We start from the raw sequence: 22,731 nt of genomic DNA on the forward strand, positions 1-22,731 counted from the left end.
TTGAGCAAGCTCCGGGAGTTGGTGATGGACAGGGAAGCCTGGTGTGCTGCAGTCCATGGGGTCACAAAGAGTCGGACACAACTGAGTGACTGAACTGAACTGATACTTATTTTACATCCCTTTTTATTCTGTCTACTCCTTGAGAAATCATATTGACTATATACCCTTGTACACAGTAAAAAGTAATATTTACTGATGAAGATGATGGTAATAAGTGCAGATCTCTGCTTGCAATGATCACAGTGGTTCCCAGCTTGCAAAAGATTCAATGATAAAAGTCTATTTCACATTTTATTTTAAAAATTACATTCTGGGTTATATTCTAATATTAACATTCATGGGACAAAAGTCATGATCATTAAATTTCTATTACTCTATATAATATTAGTTAATTATATATTATTTGGGGGTTTGTATAAGGCCATAGAATAACACGGAAGGAAAATGTTCTTAATTTTCTGGTTACTTTTTAAGCTAAATTACATTTTATAGGATTTTCTTTTCTTTCAGTAAAATATTTTAAATACAACAACATACATGTCACTTCTACAATATGAGTTTCTGCTTGGAAACTGCAGAGGAGGAATTCACTCATTTAAAATACCATTTAAAATAAATGTTTGTTGAGATTATCACAATATTAACCAGGGTTTCACCCTTCTAAAGAATCATGACTAAAACTACTTTCCTTATTTATAAAAAGAACAAGAACAGAGATTTACAACTGTCTTGTGTTCACAGGACATATGCCTCAGAGAACACAAGGCTTTTGTGATTAAAGAATTCATAAAATTTTCTATTAGTAAGTAGGATTTTACACTGAGCCTCCATTAACGTTATGTAACTCTCCAGAGTTGGCCAAGACTTCTGAACTCCAGGAGTCTTCTGAGATTTCACAGACCACTGTTTTCCTCTACATTTCCATTTTGTCAATTCATTACAACTGCTCAAAACCCAAGCTAACCAGCTCCAATTGATTTATTCAAAATTGAATCTACTTTAGGAAGAGATGATTTAAAACACTTAATAATAAAGTGAATTGGTGGTGGGCACATATGGTGAGTAATGAGATCATCAAACTCATTTGCATCTGGAAGGCACAAAGAAGATGACTTTAGACATTAATCCATGGCATTTTAATTCACTTTTCTTATTTCACTTAGTTGGTCTTTCTGCTCTGTGTTTTCTGGTTTGCCAACTGGGTAGAATTGAATCTTGCAAGAAACAGATAAGAGACCTGCTATAATGATTTTAAAAACCACTGAATCATGATCCTCAACTTAATGTAAAGTGTTCAGATCTAATAAACACTTCAGAAATGGAAGAAAATCTACTTTGAACTTAATAGTTCTGTTTTTATGTCAACGAAGTTCTGCATAGTTGACATGGAAATGACTTACATTTACAAAGAAAGCAGTTATTTTTTGCTAGTTTCAAAGTCAGAAGATTAAAGAAGTTGGCACATGGGACTCCCCTGGCGGTCCAGTGGTTAAGGTTGTCTGTTTCCACTGCAGGGGGCACAATTTCAATCTCTGGTTGAAGAACTAAGATCCCACAGGCTGCATGGCATGGCCCAAAAGTAAAAACAACAAAGACAAAAAAAAAAAAAAAAACTTGGCACATGAGAGTATCACAGCATGTTTATCATCAAAGTCGCTGTTGACCTCATGTGTGCATATGTCCTCATGGGCTGTTTAGGCATGAAACGCACAAATGTTTGATTATATATTTTCTTTGAATATAATAATAAGGAAAAAGATTTTTAATTGGTAGAAACTTGTGACACTGATGTTTGGATGACTTCTAAAACTCATAATGCTCTAACACAGGGGTCCCCAACCTCCTGGCCATGAAGTGGTACCAGGCCATACAGCAGGAGGTGAGTAGTGTGCAAGAGAGCAAAGCTTCATCTGTATTTACAGCTGCTCCCCATCACTTGCATTATGCCTGAGCTCTGCCTCCCGCCAGATTAGTGGTAGTACAATAAATGTAATGCCCTGAATTATCCTGAGAACATTCCTTCTCTGTCCCCAGTCCATGGAAAAACTGTCTTCCACGAAACTGGTCCCTGGTGCCAGAAAGACTGTGGGGACTGCTGCTCTGACAGTATGCATTCTGAACATCATCTACCCGGACTTCCTCAACCAAAGCTGCTACGTCACCTCCTTAGCATTAAGCATCAGCTGGCCCTGAGGCCAAGCAGAGATCGGTGAGGCCCGGATGGCTCATTATAATCCATCCAAGTTCATATGCTAAAAATAGAGCTCTTCCTCCATGTCCACCCCATTCACACTATCAATTAAATAAGATGTCAAGGATCAAAGTGACTCTTCAGTATCATCATTCATTTTTCTCCAAATCCTGAAAACCATTCCCTCCCACGGCCTCTCACATCCAACCATTGAAGACATAAACATGAAATACGAAGAGACATCACACTTACGAACCAACAGTTGCTCTCTCATACTCTTGCTTCCAAATTGAGTTACATTATTTACAGCTTTTCCCTGATGCTATTTTTATTTAAGAAATCACACACACACACACAGACTGATCACTTATTTGATTCTCCCAAAAGATGAAAAAACTTAACATTTGCAGTACTTCTTTCAGATCCTTAAAGAAAGTAAAATATCACAAAGGGAGTTACTCTGCATTTTCCCCCTATTTTGTTTCCCTCTTCCATATGTCCTAGTGTATATAAGTTTTAACACTTTTACTTGGTATGTATCAATGAGTGACCACCAATGTGGTTTTGCTCTTTAAAGTGTGTATATATAAAATTTTACAGTTTATTTTTACTCAACATTACATTTGCTATCTATTTATATTCTTAATTTTTCTAAAGTCACTCTAGGTATCTCTTCTCCCAAATACAAGAAGGACGCAGCATGCTGCAACTACCCCAGGGGTCATTCCCACCTTCCCCAGCTTGTTTTTCATCACAGGACATCTTTTTTCTTTTGGTGTTAGTTTTAGAAGGTGTTATAGGTCTTCATGTGCTCTGCATGCTCAGTCCCTTCACCCATATCTCACTCTTTGTGACCCTACAAGACTGTAGCCAACTAGGCTCCTATATCCTTGGGATTTCCCAGGCAAGAATCCTGGAGTCTGTTTGCATTTCCCTCTCCAGGGAATCTTCACAACCCAAGAATTCAGCCCAAGTCTTCTGCATCTCCTGCACTGCAGGTGGATTCTTTACCATTGAGTCGCCAGGGAAGCCCAGTTCTTTTTCATTGTAGCCCCGTAATCTGCTTCATGTTTTACTGTTAAGAGTTACAGCTTATCTCTTCATGCAGATATTTATATTTTTAAAAATCATTTCTAAGCTCAGCTTCCATTTCAGGTTCTTTTCTTTCAAAGAAATATCCTTTAGTTCTTTCAGCAAATTTGTGTGGGTGGTAAACTTAGTCAGTATATGTATGATTTTTTTTTAATTTTACTGTCAGTTGAAGTGACTTGTTGGGAACAGAATTCTAGGATCCTTCACTGTCCTTTGAAGACACTACAGCATTTTTTCTGGTATTTGTTGCTGTTGACAGCCTCTGTCATTCTTTAATTCCTTTGTAGAAAAAAGCTTTCAAGATTTTCTTTATGACTCATGCTTGACAATTTCACTGCTCTGTGTCTAGAGGTGGACTTATTTTTACTGACTTGTCTATAGCCCAAGATTCATGTTATCCCTTAATTCTTCAAAATTCTCAAGACATTCCTCTGAATATCGCTTCTCTGAATATATCTATTTAGACCTATTTTATAAAAGTCCTTTTAGATAGATGTTGGAACACTTCGATTTATGTCCTTAACTTTTCCATCATGCTTTGGGTCAAAAAAAAATTTTTTTTAACATTGCCTTGTTTTGGGGGTAAAATTCTCAGTAAGATCTCTCAGTTCATATATTCTTCCACTAAAGAACTTTCTCAACATAGCCAAAACAAGAATCTGGGAATTATCCTAGATATATTTTTTCCTTCTTCCTTGACAACCATCAGGGCAATGAGTTCTATCCATCAGATATCCATTCACATTGGCTTCCTAAAATAGCTTTCTAACTTTTCTCCTTTTATTCAGTCCTTCATCCATAGACTTAAATATTACTATGTTACTCCCATCTATTTACATGCTTGTCTCCCTAGAGTGTTCAGTAATACAGACTTCTCAGTTTGGCCTACAAGGCCTGGGATAACCAGATCCATAGATAACCCTAGAACCCCATTTCATTTCTGATAAATACCCTACAAGTGAACCATACCAACCTATCTACTTGGATGCTGCTGCTGCTAAGTCACTTCAGTCATGTCCGACTCTGTGCAACCCCATAAACAGAGCCCACTAGGCTCCCCTGTCCCTGGGATTCTCCAGGCAAGAACACTGGAGTGGGTTGCCATTTCCTTCTCCAATGCAGGAAAGTGAAAAGTCAAAGTGAAGTCACTCAGTCATGTCCGACTCCTAGCGACCGCATGGACTACAGCCTACGAGGCTCCTCCGTCCATGGGATTTTCCAGGCAAGAGTACTGGGGTGCGTTGCCATTGCCTTCTCCGATCTACTTGGATAATGTCCCTATCTACTAGGATCTACTATGGTCTTTCATATTTCTAGGACGTTGCATCTTTTGTTTTTTAATTGCCTTTGCTTCCTCATTTATGTGGATGATGTAAGTAACACTTTCCTCTGAGAAACACCCTTCTCCTGAAGTTACAATCACTCCCTTTCAACCTCTAAGCTTTGCATTCCTTTATAATCTATCTCTGGGGGTCTACACTTATTTGTATTGCAGCGCTCACCTCACTATAGTTGTCTTGTCTCCTTTATCCACTCAACTATGAGCTTCTTGTGGGTATTGTCAGTGCATCGAACATGTGGCTGAATCATAGATGTGCATTAATCAAATGAGTAAGTAAATGGAAAGGAATACATTGAATAATTCTGGGTGACGTAAAAGGTTAAAAAATAAGAAAAAAAATTTTTAATTAACCTGGCAGTTCAAATTTTATTTAATTTTGGTAAAGGAATAAGAACACAAGGAAGAAAATAAACAGTGTTAAAATCTCCTCATATTCATTTAATGATAAGTGTGAAGACATTTTCCCCCATTGAAATGTTGCACCATAGGGAATAAAATTCAAGAAGTTTATATAACAAGTCAACTAGTTTCATCTAGTTTATAAAGTGCAACAGTTTCTAGGTGGCAAAATTTTAAAGTATGAATATATATGTGTATATATATGTATGTCTCATATATTTATATTTATATATACATGCTTAAATGGATCAGTGAGCAAAGAATCTGCCTGCGATGCAGGAGATGCAGGTTTCATTCCTAGGTCAGGAAGATCCCCTAGAGTAGGAAATGGCAACCCACTCCAGTGTTTTCGCCTGGAAAATCCCATGGACAGAAGAGCCTGGCAGGCTACAGTCCACATGGTCGCAAAGAGTCAGACACAATCAAGCATCAGCACATTTCAGTTCAGTTCAGTTGCTCAGTCGTGTCTGACCCTTTGCGACCCCATGAACCGCAGCACGCCAGGCCTCCCTGTCCATCACCAACTCCCGGAGTCCACCCAAACCCATGTCCATTGAATCAGTGCTGCCATCCAACCATCTTATCCTCTGTCGTCCCCTTCTCCTCCTGCCCTCAATCTTTCCCAGCATCAGGGTCTTTTCAAATGAGTCAGCTCTTCACATCAGGTGGCCAAAGTATTGGAGTTTCAGCTTTAACATCAGTCTTTCCAACCACAATACATGCTTCAATAAGGAACAGCATCAACCTCTTCTTTGAGTGTATTCTAACATGCCCAGATACGAGGTGGCCACTGCATTCTGTACCTTACAAACACATAAGCGTCTCTAAATAAACCACCTACTGGCTGAATAGTAATATTATGGCCAATATTCCTTATATGGTCTCTGGAATGAGGTATGAAATGGTGTTAACAAGAAGAGTCTGAATGTGCCGGCTTACTCCTACTGATTAAGCATAATTCTATTCTGTGTTTACCATAATTAAAAATACAGAGCACAACACTGAAAGACAGTTATAACCCATTCAGCGGCTTGTAAACTGCAAATGTTTTAACTTTCCACTTAGACCATGCCAAATTACACAGTTAAAAGTTGTTTAAGTTATAGTTGAAAGGGGTTTACTTGTTAAGTGTGAGGGGCTTATCGTGGTGATTACCACAAAAAAATGATCACAATTGGCCAAGGAAGGAAATAAAAGGGCCTATTAATATGTTGCCCTACTTGCAAGGTATAATGAAAATAATTGGAGGTTAATGGCACCTTGATTATAGTAGATCATACTAATCAATGGGTACAAGGATGCCAGGAGGCAGGGGTTGCCAGTTAGTGCTCATTTGTTAGATGGAAAGGCAGGTCATGTTTCATGACAACCATCACTTTGAGAGTAGGTTGGAAAACACCTACCACCACATATCATGATACCAATCCATTTTGGAAACCATACAACATATTTTACTCTCTGATAAACTTGATAAAATAGGAAGAAAACTATAAAAACATGGAAAAGTAGTGGATGAGACTCAAGAGAAACTTACATAAAAACTGGAAAACGTCTGATCTTACTATAAACCTATTCTCTGTACCAGACACACATTTTCTGGAATTTATTTTCCAACTCTGAGGAAGGCATTTCTGAACATCTGCGATATAAGCTAGGATAATTTTAAAGCTGTAATGTTGTAATGATTATTAGCTATTGGCTAGTGCTCAGAATTTTATTGAACTCATTAATCTAAGAAAAATAAATACAATTATAACGGTACTAATAAATGCTGGCTATATTTTTATTTGGTGGTTTTTCCCTTGTGTTTTTCAGAAAATAACCACTACCAGGATGAGGCAAGACAAACAGGCACGTCTGTGCTGTGTATGCCTGTCTAACCAATTCCCTGCTCGAGAGAGCTCCAGGCAGGGACCAGATATGTGGGAAAAGGACACAGATGTCGATCTCTGAAACTCAGTCAACCACACTTTGACAAAATTTCCCTACACCTAAGAAATGTTAACCTATAGCTTGAAGCTGTTGTTTAAAAATATTGCAAGATGCTGGAGAAAATGGAAATACATAATATGGTACCATAATATCAATACTTAGCCACATGGAATTACCTCATGCAATTCATATATACACACACACTTATATATGAATTTAAATATAGATGATTTCCTATGTAACATTTTCAGATCACGACCTTGACAAAAAAAATGATTTAAATTTTCAATGTACCTGATTTGAAAAAATATGAAACTGGGTTTTTCAATATTGACAAACTCTCTACATAACTAAGGCATACTTTTTAAATGATCAAAACCCAAGTATGGCAAAAGTTTAAAAAGTTTTGATTTTGTTCAAGGCTTTGTCACTAGTAAGCTGTGACCTTATTAAGAAACAGAGAAAGGTATGAGTCTCAGTTTTCTTATCTATAAAAGACAGGCAATAATATCTATACACTGGTTATACTGTAAGACGTAAAGATGATGTATGTAAAGTGCAAAGAACATATAAGCATTCAATAAAGGTTAATTATCGAAATGATTTTTAATAAATATATTTATAAGATTTATTACCTACTTTGCCACCTACTTCAGACAGACCATAATTTAGCCTTTCCTTCATTACTAATGGTCATTATTTCAAAAGCAATTATTATGCTGTAATAAAGTATTACCTCCAAGGACTAAAGAGCTGTGTAAGCCTATTTACTCCATTCCCAACAGACCTCGCTGTGATTTTTCAAGTTCCTATTTTAATAATAATTTTGACACCTCCTTTCTTAGCCTCCACTCTTTTGCCCTTAGTCTACCTACAGAGAAAGGGAAATTCCTAATTTGGGCGGGGGGCGAGGTTTGGGGGGTGAGAATCTCAGAGGGTTTCAAGCATTTGTAAACAGGTACTGCAACATTAGGAATTTCTTTTCCTAAGGAAAACTACAGGAAGTGAAATGCTACACAATTTTTATGGCTATTAGGAACACATAAAAATCTATTGAGATAACATTTCAGGGGGCATGAGTTATAAAAATTGAGAAATATCCCTCTCCTATATTTTTCTTTTTGCCATTTTCATTCACTACTTCCTCTGGAGGCACAGCAGGATATTCACAAAGGATGTAAGAAGTACATCTAAAGTAAGAGTTAAAAGGCTTTCTCTTTCAGAAAAGGAGAAGTCAGCTCCTCTCTTATAAGTAATTCATAGTATATTTCATGCATGCAATGCATGTTTTACACGCTATGCTGTTTGTGCATGCGGGCGTGTGTGTGCACCTCATAGCCTATGATTCAGTCAAGCTCCACCACTGTTCACCTTTTTCCTTATCTGGAATGCTTCTGCCTCCTCCGAGAAGCAAAGCCTTATGTTTGCACCTCAAATGCGACACACTCTACTTTCATCGTAACGTACAACTTCCTCCAGGGTCAAATTCATGTTCTTTGGTGGGCGGGGGGGGGGGGGGGTTCCACCTTCAGTCTCTAGAAGGTTTCCTCTGTTTTAATGGGCTCTGTATTTACAGAGGACTAATTGAAAACATCCATACCTGACAAAGGTCAGGTGACAAAGGTCACACCACAGATGATTAGGGAGTCCTGGGCTTTAGCACAGATGAGACAAAAATGAAATCATGAAACTGACAACTCCTTCTAAACGCAGATTTGAAGCAGTTCAGCAGACCTGTTTTAGATTTGTGCGTGGGTTTGCTTAATATACCTTTAAGATTAGAGATTGGTGGAAGGAAACGAAATCTTTGTTTTATGGCTACAACAAATGGGCCCACCACAGTAAAAATGTCATTTATTCTTTCTCACAAAGAGACCTTTGCGGCATAGTGCAAATAAAAGCAGCATTTTTCCTTCTACTTAAGGTTTGTTAGGTGAAATTTATGTTTTTAAAATGCACTGCAAACACCAAAAACTGATTGTACTCTTATCAGCTTTTAAATCAAAACAGCTTGCTATCTGGTAAGGACAGGAGAACTGGTCGATTTATTTCATAAAACTTTATGTACAAAGAGACAGTGTCTATGAACTTAATGGAGAGAATATAGAGTCTGGAGGGGTAATTTTTATTAGAATTTATAGTGGGATTATCCATACTCCACAGTTTTCAGATTTTATTGAGATTTTATGGTACTGTGATGCTGACACAGTCAACTGCAGTGGGACAGGAGGTATAATTTGTTTCACCCTGCCTGGGAAGTGAAATTGGCATTACTATTATATAAGAAACCTCACAGACGCTATTAATTGCCCAGATCCAATCAAAGCCATTACTTCTCCCAGTTTCACAGGTAAAATATTTTACCTGGGCATAAAAGAATAATAAGAACTGGCTGTAACTCTCATGCAACGCTATCTTTTCATTAAGACTGTTCAGAAGCCATAAGAATATTTCTCACCCACAGGAGTTCAGCTCCAGAAACTATTAAAATCTAAATCACATCAAGCATCTGTAATGTACCACCAAATATTATTCTTCAGTATTAAGTACAGTGAAAAAAAACAAAAACTTGGGAAATAGCAGAAACAATATACTCAGAAGCACCAGGGAATTACAGATGGCCCACTGACACGAAAGAGCAGCTCTGGGAAAGACACTCATTCATTCTGAAAACATTTATTGTTTCCTGTGTGCCAGACACTGGATCAGGCGGAAGGCCATGACATAGATATCACTGTAATTTTATATTATATATATAATATACTTGAGCCAAATATATTGAGTAAAGAGAATATATTTTGTATATATATGTATATCTATGGGCTTTCCAGGTGGTGCTAGTGGGAAGGAATCTGACTGCCATTGCAGGACACACAGAGGAGTTGGGAGACTCAGGTTCGATCCCTGGTTTGGGCAGATCCCCTGGAGAAGGGCATGGCAACCCACTCCAGTATTCTTGCCTGGAGAATCCCATGGACAGAGGAGCCTGGCGGGCTACAGTCCATAAGGGGTTGCAAAAAGTTGGATACAACTGAAGCAACTGAAGTATGCACATGGGTGTATATCTATGTGTATGTATATATATGGCATACATTGTATTACAATTTGGTATGTGCCTTTCTAGAAAAGAAAGCATCTGAACCAGGTCTTATAACAGAGAAAGAAATGGCCATCCAGGAAAAGGAGGGAGAGTTGTCATCACAGCGAGGTAGAAAAGATGGCTGAGACATGACACATATTCAGTGGAATGGCAACAGCCTGGTGGGGAGGGGTGGCAGGGGTGGGGTGGTGGGAGTCAGGCTCTGGGGATATGAGGAACCCATGTTGTTGCTTCTTCTACTTCAACCTACAAAGGGAGGTTGCTTTTATGATTAGGGTTTAGGACTGGAGACCAGCACTGGCCATAGCATTCTAATGGAGCATCTCATAGAACACTGCACCTATATTAATGAATTCACTAGTTCATTCATCTCTTCATTCAGTAAGTATTTATTGAACATGTACTAGTGTCAGGCACAATGCAATGTGTTGAGAAAATCATAGCTAATGAGATCCAGGTAGATTTGCGGAGTTGCCAGCCTATTTTATTCTATGAGTAAGTATTTACAATAATACATGCCACATTATGCTTCCCTGGTGGTTTAGCAGTAAAGAATCCGCCTGCCAGGCAGGAGCCATGGGTTGGATCCCTCATCTGGGAAGATCCCCTGGAGGACAGCATGGCAACCCACTCCAGTTCTTGCCTGGAAAATCCCATGGACAGAGAAGCCTAGCGGGCTACAGTCCATGGCATCGCAGAGTTGGACCAGACTGAAGTGATGCAGCACGCATGCACATGTCACATTATAGAAGAAGCTACAGTTTTTGTCAACAGAGACGTTTATTCTTATCATAGGTCACCCAAGTCTCACTAGGTCTTTCTCTCACTGAGAAAGTGAGAAATCCATACACCATGGGAATATCTTTCAATTTTACTGTTGCTATTGAGCTTTTCCTAAGTCCCTAGCTATCAATAAGGCAGTTCTCTGATGAATTCTCTAAGGGCTACTCCCACTTATCAGTTTTACCAAATTCTCCTATTTTCTGTCTTCCTATAGTCCTGCTGTTTCACTTTTTATTTTTTCTCTGACATTCAATAAAACTTAAGAGTTCACAAGTTGCCATATACCTGCTTCCACTAACTCAACAAACATTACCCATAGTTACAAAGAAACTAATCATAGATATGTAGAAAGTAGCATTTTATTTCTACTAAACAGAAGACATATACAAATGTGCAGGATGGAAAGCAGGACAACGGGGTAGAAGTGATGCTTCTTAAAACCAAGTAGATAAGTTAGGTTTCAAATTCATGTCCAAGTTTTACTTTAAAAGGGCATATTCACTGCACTCCCTGACAGCCCTCAACTAGTTTGTTAAATCTGAGAGCAATGATAGAATAAATTAGTAGACTACCCATGAGTTCCTCCAACTCTTTCAGTTCACATTATGTTAAAATTCCACCACTAGATGGCAATACAAAGGCTATCATTTTCAATATAGGTTTCTTAGTTCCAGAAAGTGAAAGAGGAGAGTGAAAAAGTTGGCTTAAAGCTCAACATTCAGAAAACAAAGACCATGGCATCTGGTCCCATCACTTCATGGGAAATAGATGGGGAAACAGTGGAAACAGTGTCAGACTTTATTTTCAGGGGCTCCAAAATCACTACAGATGGTGACTGCAGCCAGGATATTAAAAGACGCTTACTCCTTGGAAGGAAAGTTATGACCAACCTAGATAGCATACTGAAAAGCAGAGACATTACTTTGCCAACAAAGGTTTGTCTAGTCAAGGCTATGGTTTTTCCAGTGGTCATGTATGGATGTGAGAGTTGGACTGTGAAGAAAGCTGAGTGCTGAACAATTGATACTTTTGAACTGTGGTGTTGGAGAAGACTCTTGAGAGTCCCCTGGACTGCAAGGAGATCCAACCAGTCCATTCTGAAGGAGATCAGCCCTGGGATTTCTTTGGAGGGAATGATGCTAAAGCTGAAGCTCCAGTACTTTGGCCACCTCATGCAAAGAGCTGACTCATTGGAAAAGACTCTGATGCTGGGAGGGATTGGGGGCAGGAGGAAAAGGGGACGACAGAGGATGAGATGGCTGGATGGCATCACCTACTCGATGGGTGTGAGTCTGGGTGAACTCCAGGACTTGGTGATGGACAGGGAGGCCTGGCGTGCTGCGATTCATGGGGTGGCAAAGAGTTGGACACGCCTGAGCGACAGAACTGAACTGAACTGATGGGATAGATGATTTGGTTAGATATAGAAGATAAAGAAGAATCAAGATTCAAGAAGAGGTAGAATAGTGAAGCATGGAGGGAGAGAGAGAAATATATCTAGGAGAAAAAAAAAGATAAAAAGGGAAGGGAATTGGAAGAGTGAGAAGGCAGAGACAACAAACTGGAATCAAGATGGGTATTTGAGCAGGAGATGGAGAAGAACTCCATGTAGTCTCATTCAAACTTTCTAAATAGAAACTATAGGAAGAAATACATATTTCAATATGACTCAGTACACAGATACTATATAGACACACACCGTACTGCATTTGAGGCACGTTAAGTCGGTTACTAAACAAAAGTTACATGATGTAACGCTTCTGTGGGTGATACTCTCATATTTCTTAATCAAATCTATCCTATTTAATTCCTTTAAAATGTTGATGTTGAGCTAGTATACTGATACCAAGATTCACCAACAGGAAAATGACTCACAGTATGAACAATATTATTTTAGTGTATTGTAAACTACAGCTGACTTTTAAGAGAAGTTGTTCTAAAAATCACCACACTGAAATTCCTGGCCATATAATTGGTCCATAAAACATTTGTTGAAAAAATTAACTAATTACAGAAGAAAAACGTAGGTGAAGCCGCCTGGTCATAAAAAACACATATACAATTGGCTAATGATCAAAGTTGCATTTCCCCCACGTAAAAGGGACTGGAGGGAAGATCGAGTATGTGATTACCACTCTGTAAATTGGTAGCTCTTCTTTTATTTATTAGATAGACAAATATCAATCTGTTCTTTTCTAAAGAACCCAAAGTGGAAGAACAACCGTTAATCAAACTCTGCGTTAACAACGGAAAACAGGCAGAGAGAAGGGGCTGAGAAAATAGTAACAGAGCTTGGAGTAGAGAAAAAATTATTGTTGATGGAGTAAAAAAAATTGGAAAAAAAAAAAAACCGCTAGAGAGTTGTAAATAATTAAAAAGCCAATTTAAAACAGTGCTGGCAAAGATTCTAAGACCAAGTTTCCCTTTAGGATCTTACATTCTTTCTTCTTTCATTTGTTCCTTCCTGGTCTTAAGAGTCACTGGGTAAAATTTCCAATTGCAAAAAAGTATCTATATCTATTTAGATATATCTAGATATACAAAGATACCTATACAGCTCTATCGGAGAAGGCAATGGCACCCCACTCCAGTACTCTTGCCTTAGAAAATCCCATGGACAGAGGAGTCTGGTGGGCTGCAGTCCATGGGGTCGCTAGGAGTCGGACACGACTGAGGGACCTCACTTTCACTTTTCACTTTCATGCACTGGAGAAGGAAACGGCAACCCACTCCGGTGTTCTTGCCTGGAGAATCCCAGGGACGGGGAAGTCTGGTGGGCTGCCGTCTGTGGGTTCGCACAGAGTCGGACACGACTGAAGCGACTTAGCAGCAGCAGCATACAGCTCTATAGTTATCTTTATACATATAGATATATCCGTCCAATACTCAAATGCTTCTTGCAATGAGTATATATATCCAGGCATCATCAAAATAATCCTATAAATATCTGCAATCTAATATGTAAAATAAGAATTTCCTTGTAGCATAACAGCACCTGTACTATGTGAAATTAGAAGTTTCACATTTAAGTAGAACATTACTTCAGGAGAGAAAAAATTTGTTCTTCAAAATGAAACTACAGAGGAAAGGAAGGATTTATTTCCAGATTCAACACGTTAAATATAATCAGAGAAAATATTTCAAGTGTGGTAAAAAATGAATATAGAGACTTTCTTAGACTAAATACTAGTAATACATCACATTTAAGCATCTATCTACTCAAACATAAATTAGACCGTTTTATCTTAGAAGGAACTTGACCTAACAAATTATAACAGAATGAACACAAAGTCCACTCTGGTAACCCCTTGCTTTAGCTACTTCATCTTTTGAATGGATTTTCTCCTGCTCTATCTTTCCTTCCTTATACAGTATCTATCTCTGAATGGAGTATCACCTCTCCCCTCTGCTGGTCATATTTTTTTCTCTTCTTTTCCAGTTTGTACTTTGATTTACTGTTTAAATGTGTGTGGGCAAAGCCAAACTCACACCTTGACATTTTACAGTTTACAAGGACCCTACACAGAGTTTTTTCTTTTCTGCTAATAATCTCTTAGAATAATACATACAGTTTCTGTCACCTCTCTTCAGCCAATTGTCAAATTTTAGACTTAACCCAATCTCTGCCCTGGTGGCTCAGACAATAAAAGAATCTGTCTGCAGTACAGGAGACCCAGGTTCAATCCCTGGGCTGGGAAGATCCCTTAGAGAGAGAGACGGCAACCCACTCCAGTATTCTTGCTGGGAAAATCCCATAGACAGAGGAGTCTGGTGGGCTACAGTCCATGGGGTCACATGACTGAGCAACTACCAATCTATACTAGATGAAACAGAGAAGTCAATAAACTGTAGATATTTCGGATAAACAAGGGCATAAGAAGCCATTTTTTTGGATGGAATCCATTCAACTTCCTATGTGTGCCCAGAAGTGAAAAAAAAAAAAAAAAAGATTTCTACTCCTTGTTAAAATCAGGTAAAAACAAATGAATATTCTGTCCTCTAATTTAAAATTCAGTTTTTCATAAATATTAGCTGCTTTTCTTACTATTTAACAAGTTACTGTCTGGTTTATAATGACAGCAGTGAAACACTCACATCCTTTCAAAGTCTACAATTAAGAAAAATAAGCCAAAGTGAGCAACCATCCAGTCATGCTTCCCAATAAGCAACGTTGAAAATTAACAGTAAAAGATTAAGTAATTAGAAGGTTTGTTAATCAAAATCAGATTAAAAATAGGAGCCTATATCTAGTAGTTATCATAATTAAACATAAGAAGAAGAATACATTTACCAAAGAAAGCTGGGGTAGTTCAATCAAGAAGCCAAGACAACCATATACAGGAGTGCATGTCAGCTGCCCAGGACTATTCTGGTTATATGGGCAGATGCCACTGGGATTCCACTGAATGGTGAACTAAAAGAGGACAGTCATATGTGAGGCAGCCAGGAGACGCGAGTCTGTGACAAAAGGAACCAGGACCTGAAATAAGACATCATGAACATCAACAAGTGGGAAAGTCGAGAGCAGAACACTGGTGAAACAGAAAGATCTGAAATGGGGAGTTTCATGGGAGTAAAACCCCAGTTGTACTCAATGGTCGGGAGCTACAGTCATAACCTCCAACCAGCTCTGCAGCAACTGCTAAGATGACCAGATTCCCTTTCACAAGTATAAACGGCCCGGAACTAAAAATACACTGTGGCTTCTTCCTGTGGGCTGATGAGAAAAGCAGCAGCCTGTAGGAAGAAATGGGGTGTGACAATTTCAGACGTGCCCACAGCCACAGCCCTCTGAAATTCCTGAACCAGTGCTATGGGAATAGGTATGGTTTTGAAGGATTTGCCATTTCATCTAAAAATAATAGAAAAATAACACTTTTTTTAAAATTAATGGAGATGATCAAAGAAATGACATGCCCATATGGGGCTGCTAGTTTCTTAACAGCAGTTACAACAGGCTGTAGTCAGATATTTCGGGGAAAAGTACTTTAAACTCAAAGATCTCATCCTATAAATGTCTGAAGTCAGGAATAATGCACTTATGACCAATGATAAGTTATTAGTCAAGTATGACACTATTATAATAAAAGTCTTGATGCAATAAATACGTTCTGTAAAAATTCTGGTAGGCTGGGCTCTTGGGACTGCGTTTTCAAGAGAGAGAACGGGGCTGCATAGGCAACAGGCTGAGTTCTGTCTACTAGGCATTTTTCCACTTTTATAGTCATGGGGACATCTGGTGAGCCTGGGTGACTAAGAACAAGACAACATGGGGAACAGAGGAGAAGACATCCAAAAGACCATCTATATAAAGCAATGAAGAAGGACTGGATAGCGGTCAAGGAAGAAAACCAGACAACAGTGTTACGCAGGTGGCTTTTCACTTGTGGCTGTTCCAAAGCCAACATCAATCACACCTTTGTTCAAGCCTCATTCCTTGGCATCAAGGTTATATTATGTTCCTCTGGCTACAAGGGGAAAGGGCCAGCTCAGGTACAGGAGGAAGAAAATAAATCCACTGTCTTTTTTAGCTCTTTAGTTGGTTACGGCCTTGTCCTTTTAAGTATTCTGCATTTCTAAAATGTACACATCTATACATATTCAATTATAAAAATGTATTTAAACAACAGTTACAAATTGTTTAGGGATTTTAAATTATTCTGTATGTTCCAGTATGTGATGAATGAGAAATGTTTGAACTTATATTCATATTAATGCTGGTATCATTTTTACAATTCTCAGTGGAACCTACATTTTACTGAACTTTTAATCTGTTTGCTTTTCATTGTCAATCTTAGACCATTATCTGCTGTTTTCTGCATTTTCTTTCCTTTACCATTATACATCTTTTGCCCCAAAACCTGTGTCAATCTAATAAATTGACTTCAGAATTCAGGTTAATTACTGCAAGGTGCAGGTTACTTCTGCAAAATAATATAAGCAACTAATGTGTAATGAACTACTTTGCTTCTGTAATTCTTCCTTCTCTAGAATTACCCATTTTCAACTATCTACTGGATTATTCTTGACAGAATACAAATATGCTATACTTTCTGTCTCTTTTAAATTGCTCCCTTGAGAGCATAAATTTCTCTTCAGCTATCATGCCATTTCTCCAAAACTCTTTCAGCAAAACTTGGCCAAAGAGCCTTCTAGACTCCTGGGCTACCCTGCCTCACCTCCCAGTAGAACATGAACTCACTTTGGTCTGTCCCTTGTCCCCAGTCCTCCACTGACATGGTGTCACCAATGAACCCATCCTTCCCCAAATGCTCCCTTAGTCCTTATTTTATTTGGCCCCTTAGAAGCTTTTGATTATCTGAGAACTCCTTCTTCACTTATATTCTCTTAAATACCCTTTCTTTCACCTTAATAGCGGATCAAAAGGAAGGAAAGGAGAATCCTAAACATGCCTATTGGAGCAATAAACCAATAACAATTTTGCTTGTGATTTTTTTTTTTAACCTTCTATGATTTCTGCTGCTAATTATCTGTGAAAACTAATGAAAATCTCCTGAGAAATCTACCAAAAAACTTTCCCAGGCTCAACTGAAATTCTGTTACAAGGTCAAATAACCCCTTTAGGGTCTTGTTTATAAACAGCATGTCTCAGGTCCCGTGGAGAACCTTCTAGCTCTCAGCACTGTCACTTGGGGGGCTCAATGCTACTCTGTCCTTTTGGTATCAAGCAGAAAAATGCGTCCCTCTGGAGACCTTCTCTTACAGCATCCCTCTCATAGCTCTAGTCTACACTGTATTAACTGCACCTTTGAGAACATCATGCAATTTTCTTCATATTACATCTTATCAAAACCCAGCTGAGTTCTGTCAGTGCCCTGGGTTAGCTAACGACTTGCCATTCCTTTAAGACCATATTTGGATTGGGCTGGAGTTCTCTTCTCATTAGAATATTTCTACACACTCTTCTGTTGTTAGCCAAACATACCCATGCAAAGTTCCATCCTACCACAACTCCAAAACCCCAAACACCCCCTTCTGAGCATCACAACAAAAACATTTGTTCCAACCACATGTAACACTCTACATGAAAATACTTAGGTCAAACACAGCTCTCTCCATCTACGGCTATAATTAACCTCTCTCCCATAGGCACATCCATGGCTAGTCTATGTTTTAACTCTGTCCACAGCTATCAGTTAATTATACAATTTTTTTGTTTGATGGCAAGATCTCCTAGTAGACTGTAAGCACTTAGATAAAAACAGCATCTGTTTTGCTCAACACTATCTCTGGTGCCAGTAAAATGCCTAATACATGAGAGATGCTCAATCAATACTTGAATGGACAAACGACTCAATTCATGCTATTTTAGATACAGACGTATACATTCTTAGTCCCTTATGTAATGTGACATAAGGTAATCTATTTCTTTACTATAGACCAGATGTGTTACCAACTTTAAAACTAATTAACCAGTACAATCACCCACATTTATGAGTTAGTTTTTATTAGTAGCATTTGAAAATCCACCTCCCCTATTATATTTTCTCTTGCTCATCCATACCAGAAATATAAGTCCTACGTGAGAGTAGAAATAGATCTCCTTTTATCACTCAGCCATTGCATCGCTGGCCCAGTGCCCAAGCGCATATCTGCAGCATAAAGATGTGAGGAATTACTGAAATGCCCCTTCCTTTATCCCTTCTGTGAGGTAGACAGGCCTCCTCCACTACACACTTTTATTATCATCTAATTAATCAAACAATAAAAAAAAACTTATAAAATGCTATAGCAATACTGTAGACTATGGGGATTATAAAAATAATATAAATTAATAAACATAAAAGTATGGGATTTTCCTTATGATTTCTCATCCTAAACCCTTATTCCTTATAATTTGTTGTAACAACTTTGAGAAGCACTTCTTGAGAGCAGTTTATCACTTTTAAATTCAGTAAGTCTTTTTTCCCCCAACTTTCTGTTTTTACAACACAGAGAAAAAATTTCTGAACATTATTGCTTCAGGTATTTGGAGGGATCTAATAATGATAAATTATTACCAGTGCTAGACATGTACACATAAACTCTTTATATTTCCAATAATCTTCAAAGATATATCATATTTTATTTGCATTTTATCACTGAAGAAAATGAAGATTAGTGAGATTAAATAACTTTGCCCAGTCCAAAGCTGGAAGTGAGGGAACTAGGATTCTAAACTCATGCATCCTTGATCCCAAATTTCATGCTGTTAACATCCATTTCATATTTAGTGTGCTGATAGTTATGTGTTTATTCTTGACATGCAAAAACTGCTGAATACAAACACTGCATGAGACTAACAAAAATACTCATGTAGAGAACAAATTACAGCATGAGTCTTAATACAGTTCTTCTACAAGGTAAATTTTCCAGAAAATTAAATTTTGGCAGTAAACTTTAAATAAAAGTAATCTCTCTCATAAAATGATAATGGCAAATAAAAGAGACATCTGTTTCCTTCATTAATGCACCAAAATTGTTTTTTAAAAAAAGGTCACGAACAGTGTTAAAATCCTTATCAATCACGTCCACAATAAAAGCAATAGCTTTCATAAGTGATAATGCACAAAGATTGGATTTCATGGTATACACATATATAAAATAATGTAATATACAAAGTTATATTTTTTCTAATTGCTTATTCTTAAAGTATTTAAAGCACATCTGCAAATTATAAATGAAAATAAATATCTAATGTGATCTTTAATTATGTTACTCTTATTCAAATCGATTAGCTCATTTGGATTAGAAATATTAGTAATATCAAAGAAAGTTTGACTCAAGTAAAATCCATGTAGATACTCCCTTCTTTTTTTTTCTAGTTTACAAAGAGAGTGGTGAGACTAGTTACTGGCCATTGTCCATAATAGCACCAAAAATAAAAAATGGTTGTTAGGTAAGCATAGTACCTGGATCTCAAGTTTGCAGTCTAAATCTTTGACTGTTGTAAGCCATGAGATTTTTCACTTGGTAAAATTGAAAAGGTGCAATTTGTCATGTGCTATGAAGAAACTCATTGGAGATAAAACAGTAACTTGCAAAAGATGCATGCACAATTTTGTATGTTTGCAAAAATTCTCCAAGTTCATGATCAAATATTATTCCTATGCACTGAATCCTACCTGTTACAAGAACCAAAACCACTATGTTTACTAGCATTTTACACAAAGGCAGTGTTTTATGTGTTCATCCATCATATTTTAATTATGAGCTTGGCAGTAACATGGTATTCAAAGCAAAATGTACTACAGCCTAAGTCTTAATCCATCATTATTTCTAGACTCTGAAGATGAAACACATGCATATGAGTTGATGATTATAGACATTTTACATTTCTATAGAATGGTGGGGTTTTTTTTTTAGATCTACAGAAAGGGAAAAATCAACAACATTATGTTATTACAATTCCTTTGACTTAAAAATAGAAAAAAAATAACTTAGAAGAAGAAAAATAACTTCATGAGCAGCTATCATATATAATTAACTTGATATTATTATATAAACTCATGTAACAAAGGAGAAGGCAATGGCACCCACTCCAGTACTTTTGCCTGGAAAATCCCATGGACGGAGGAGCCTGGTAGGCTGCAGTCCATGGGGTAGCGAAGAGCTGGACACGACTGAGAGACTTCACTTTCACTTTTCACTTTCATGCACTGGAGAAGGAAATGGCAGCCCACTCCAGTGCTCTTGCCTGGAGAATCCCAGGGACGGGGGAGCCTGGTAGGCTGCTGTCTATGGGGTCACACAGAGTTGGACACAACTGAAGCAACTTAGCAGCAGCATGTAACAAAACATCTTTCTGCTTCTAATCCCCAGAAGGAAATACTAATACTGCATTTTGAATTATTTCTTTCATAGAAGCTTCCTCCTATTTAAAATAATAACTTAGACTTATATGAAGATAAGAACTCTAACTACATGATGCATTTCTAGCCAAACACCTAACTTTAGAGTTACTTTAATGGCAACTTAATTTACAAATTACTCAAAAGTCAACGAACAGATAACAAGCATTGGAACTTCATGCCATTTTATATTATTGCCAGATAAATAAGTTCCAGTCTGAACAACTGAAGGAAGAAACATCTTGATATACTTTTTAAATTTTTCATAACTGTTAATCTCTATGAGGGATTCACAACTGCAAGCAGTGATGCTGACTATATAGACTGTCCTTCCTATGAAGGTAAACATCATCTAGCAAATTTACATATTAGAATTCTGACATCATATGACTTGATACATAAACATACGGACTGAGTAATTCTGAAACATATACCTATATGAAAACGAGGTTAGTTTCTACTAAACTGTGCTCTACTCACAGGAGCAGATCAGTTGTTCCTCTGTGTCACTGTGCACAGAACTTCTTAGTTGTAACTTCCTTGCATAAGTTACTTCTAGTGGTAAAATAAAGCAAGGCTCGCTTGTGTCTCTTACCTTTGCCATGGCTTCTCCCATCCTCCAAAAGTGGTACTACGATAGTGTTGTTCACATTGCCAGGTGACCGCACAGCTGTGTAGACAACAGGCACCGACTGGACCACCACGGGGATGCGGTGAACGTGACTCAGTTTGTTAGACTGTAAATTCATGGGACTTGAAGGCGGAACAGGATGGATAATGTGCAAAAACTGCTGGCCTCCCACACCAGAGGCAGAGGCAACGAGGGGCCCTGGAGTTAATACTGTTGACGAAGATGATGCTGAAGATACTGATGTTATAACAGTCGGGGATGAGGCTGGACGGCTAGAAGACGATGAGGAGGTTGAAGTTGAGGAAGGTGAGGAGGCGGACGCTGTCATGGAAACTGGGGAGGATGAAACGGCTGTAGGGGATGTCCTGGCTTTGTTGATGGACAAGTCCACTGGCTCAGTTTGTGTCTGGAAGTGATCTACAGATAATGAGTCCTCCGGGGGTTCCCCTTTCACATTATTTAGCAACAGGGGAACAGCTTCCATATCGGGGTACTTGTGGACGTTTGGAGACTGTGGGGAGAAAAATGGAACATGTTTATCTCTGTTAATCACATCCTCCACTAGATGTACGATTTATGACTTCAATGTTTATTAATTTTTCTCTTATTGCTGTGGGACATTAATTCACTCTCCAAGTATCTGAGATACTGCTCTGTGACAGTCATCATAATTAAAGATGAGAGTTCAAAAGTACAAGACAACTGGAAGAGCAATCAACATAGTCGTTAAAATCCAGGGAAATAAGTACACTATGGAGAAGAAAAAAGGCCACAGAAACCTAAAAATGAACAGCAATCTTACATAAAACCTTCTAAAAGACAAGTTCAGAGTACCAAGTATTTGGCTATTGTTCAGTTGCCCAGTTGTGTCCAACTCTTTGTGACCCCACGGACTACAGCATGGGGTCTTCAGTTGTAGTTATACTGTCTTCTTAAGACATTACATATACAACTAAAGTTAAAAACATTCATTTTGTTGGTCTGACCCACCACTAAGGAGTTTCAGTTTCCATTAGTTATAAACTAATGGAAACTTTGATTAGATAACCTTAAATATCTTTTCCAGCTCTAAAATTCTAAGATTTCATGATTTTAACCCTTACTCAATACTATTATAGGAGGCCTGGCAACAACATGGGGGAAACTCACTACGACATTTCAGCTTTCATATTTGGAAAAATATCCACCATACCATTCTCGTTTTGAGCATTAAAACAGGGCATAAAATTCTCCAACTTCCCACGCTCAATTAGGAAAGTATTCAGTACAAATCATTTCTAACAATGGGATTATAACTTAGCTCTTAACAATGAAAAAGATTTTCTCAAAATAATATAAAGAAATTCCACAACAGACATTTTTAGGAAATAATAATTTTAGGAAAAACTTATTCTATAAATCTTAAGTTGC

General features: G+C 37.9%; 1 protein-coding gene across 1 annotated transcript in view; it reads right to left on the reverse strand.

The window, feature by feature from the left end:
- KLF12 (KLF transcription factor 12) overlaps positions 1-22,731 on the reverse strand; it is a gene marked incomplete at its 5' end in the record, with an annotated part of 276,473 nt that overhangs the window by 143,734 nt on the left and 110,008 nt on the right. The window contains 1 exon segment of the mRNA NM_001191270.2: positions 21,286-21,832. Within this exon segment, the coding sequence (NP_001178199.2) occupies positions 21,286-21,832 (547 nt within the window).

Source organism: Bos taurus, chromosome 12, assembly GCF_002263795.3.
Source record: "Bos taurus isolate L1 Dominette 01449 registration number 42190680 breed Hereford chromosome 12, ARS-UCD2.0, whole genome shotgun sequence".
NCBI classification, from domain to species: domain Eukaryota; kingdom Metazoa; phylum Chordata; class Mammalia; order Artiodactyla; family Bovidae; genus Bos; species Bos taurus.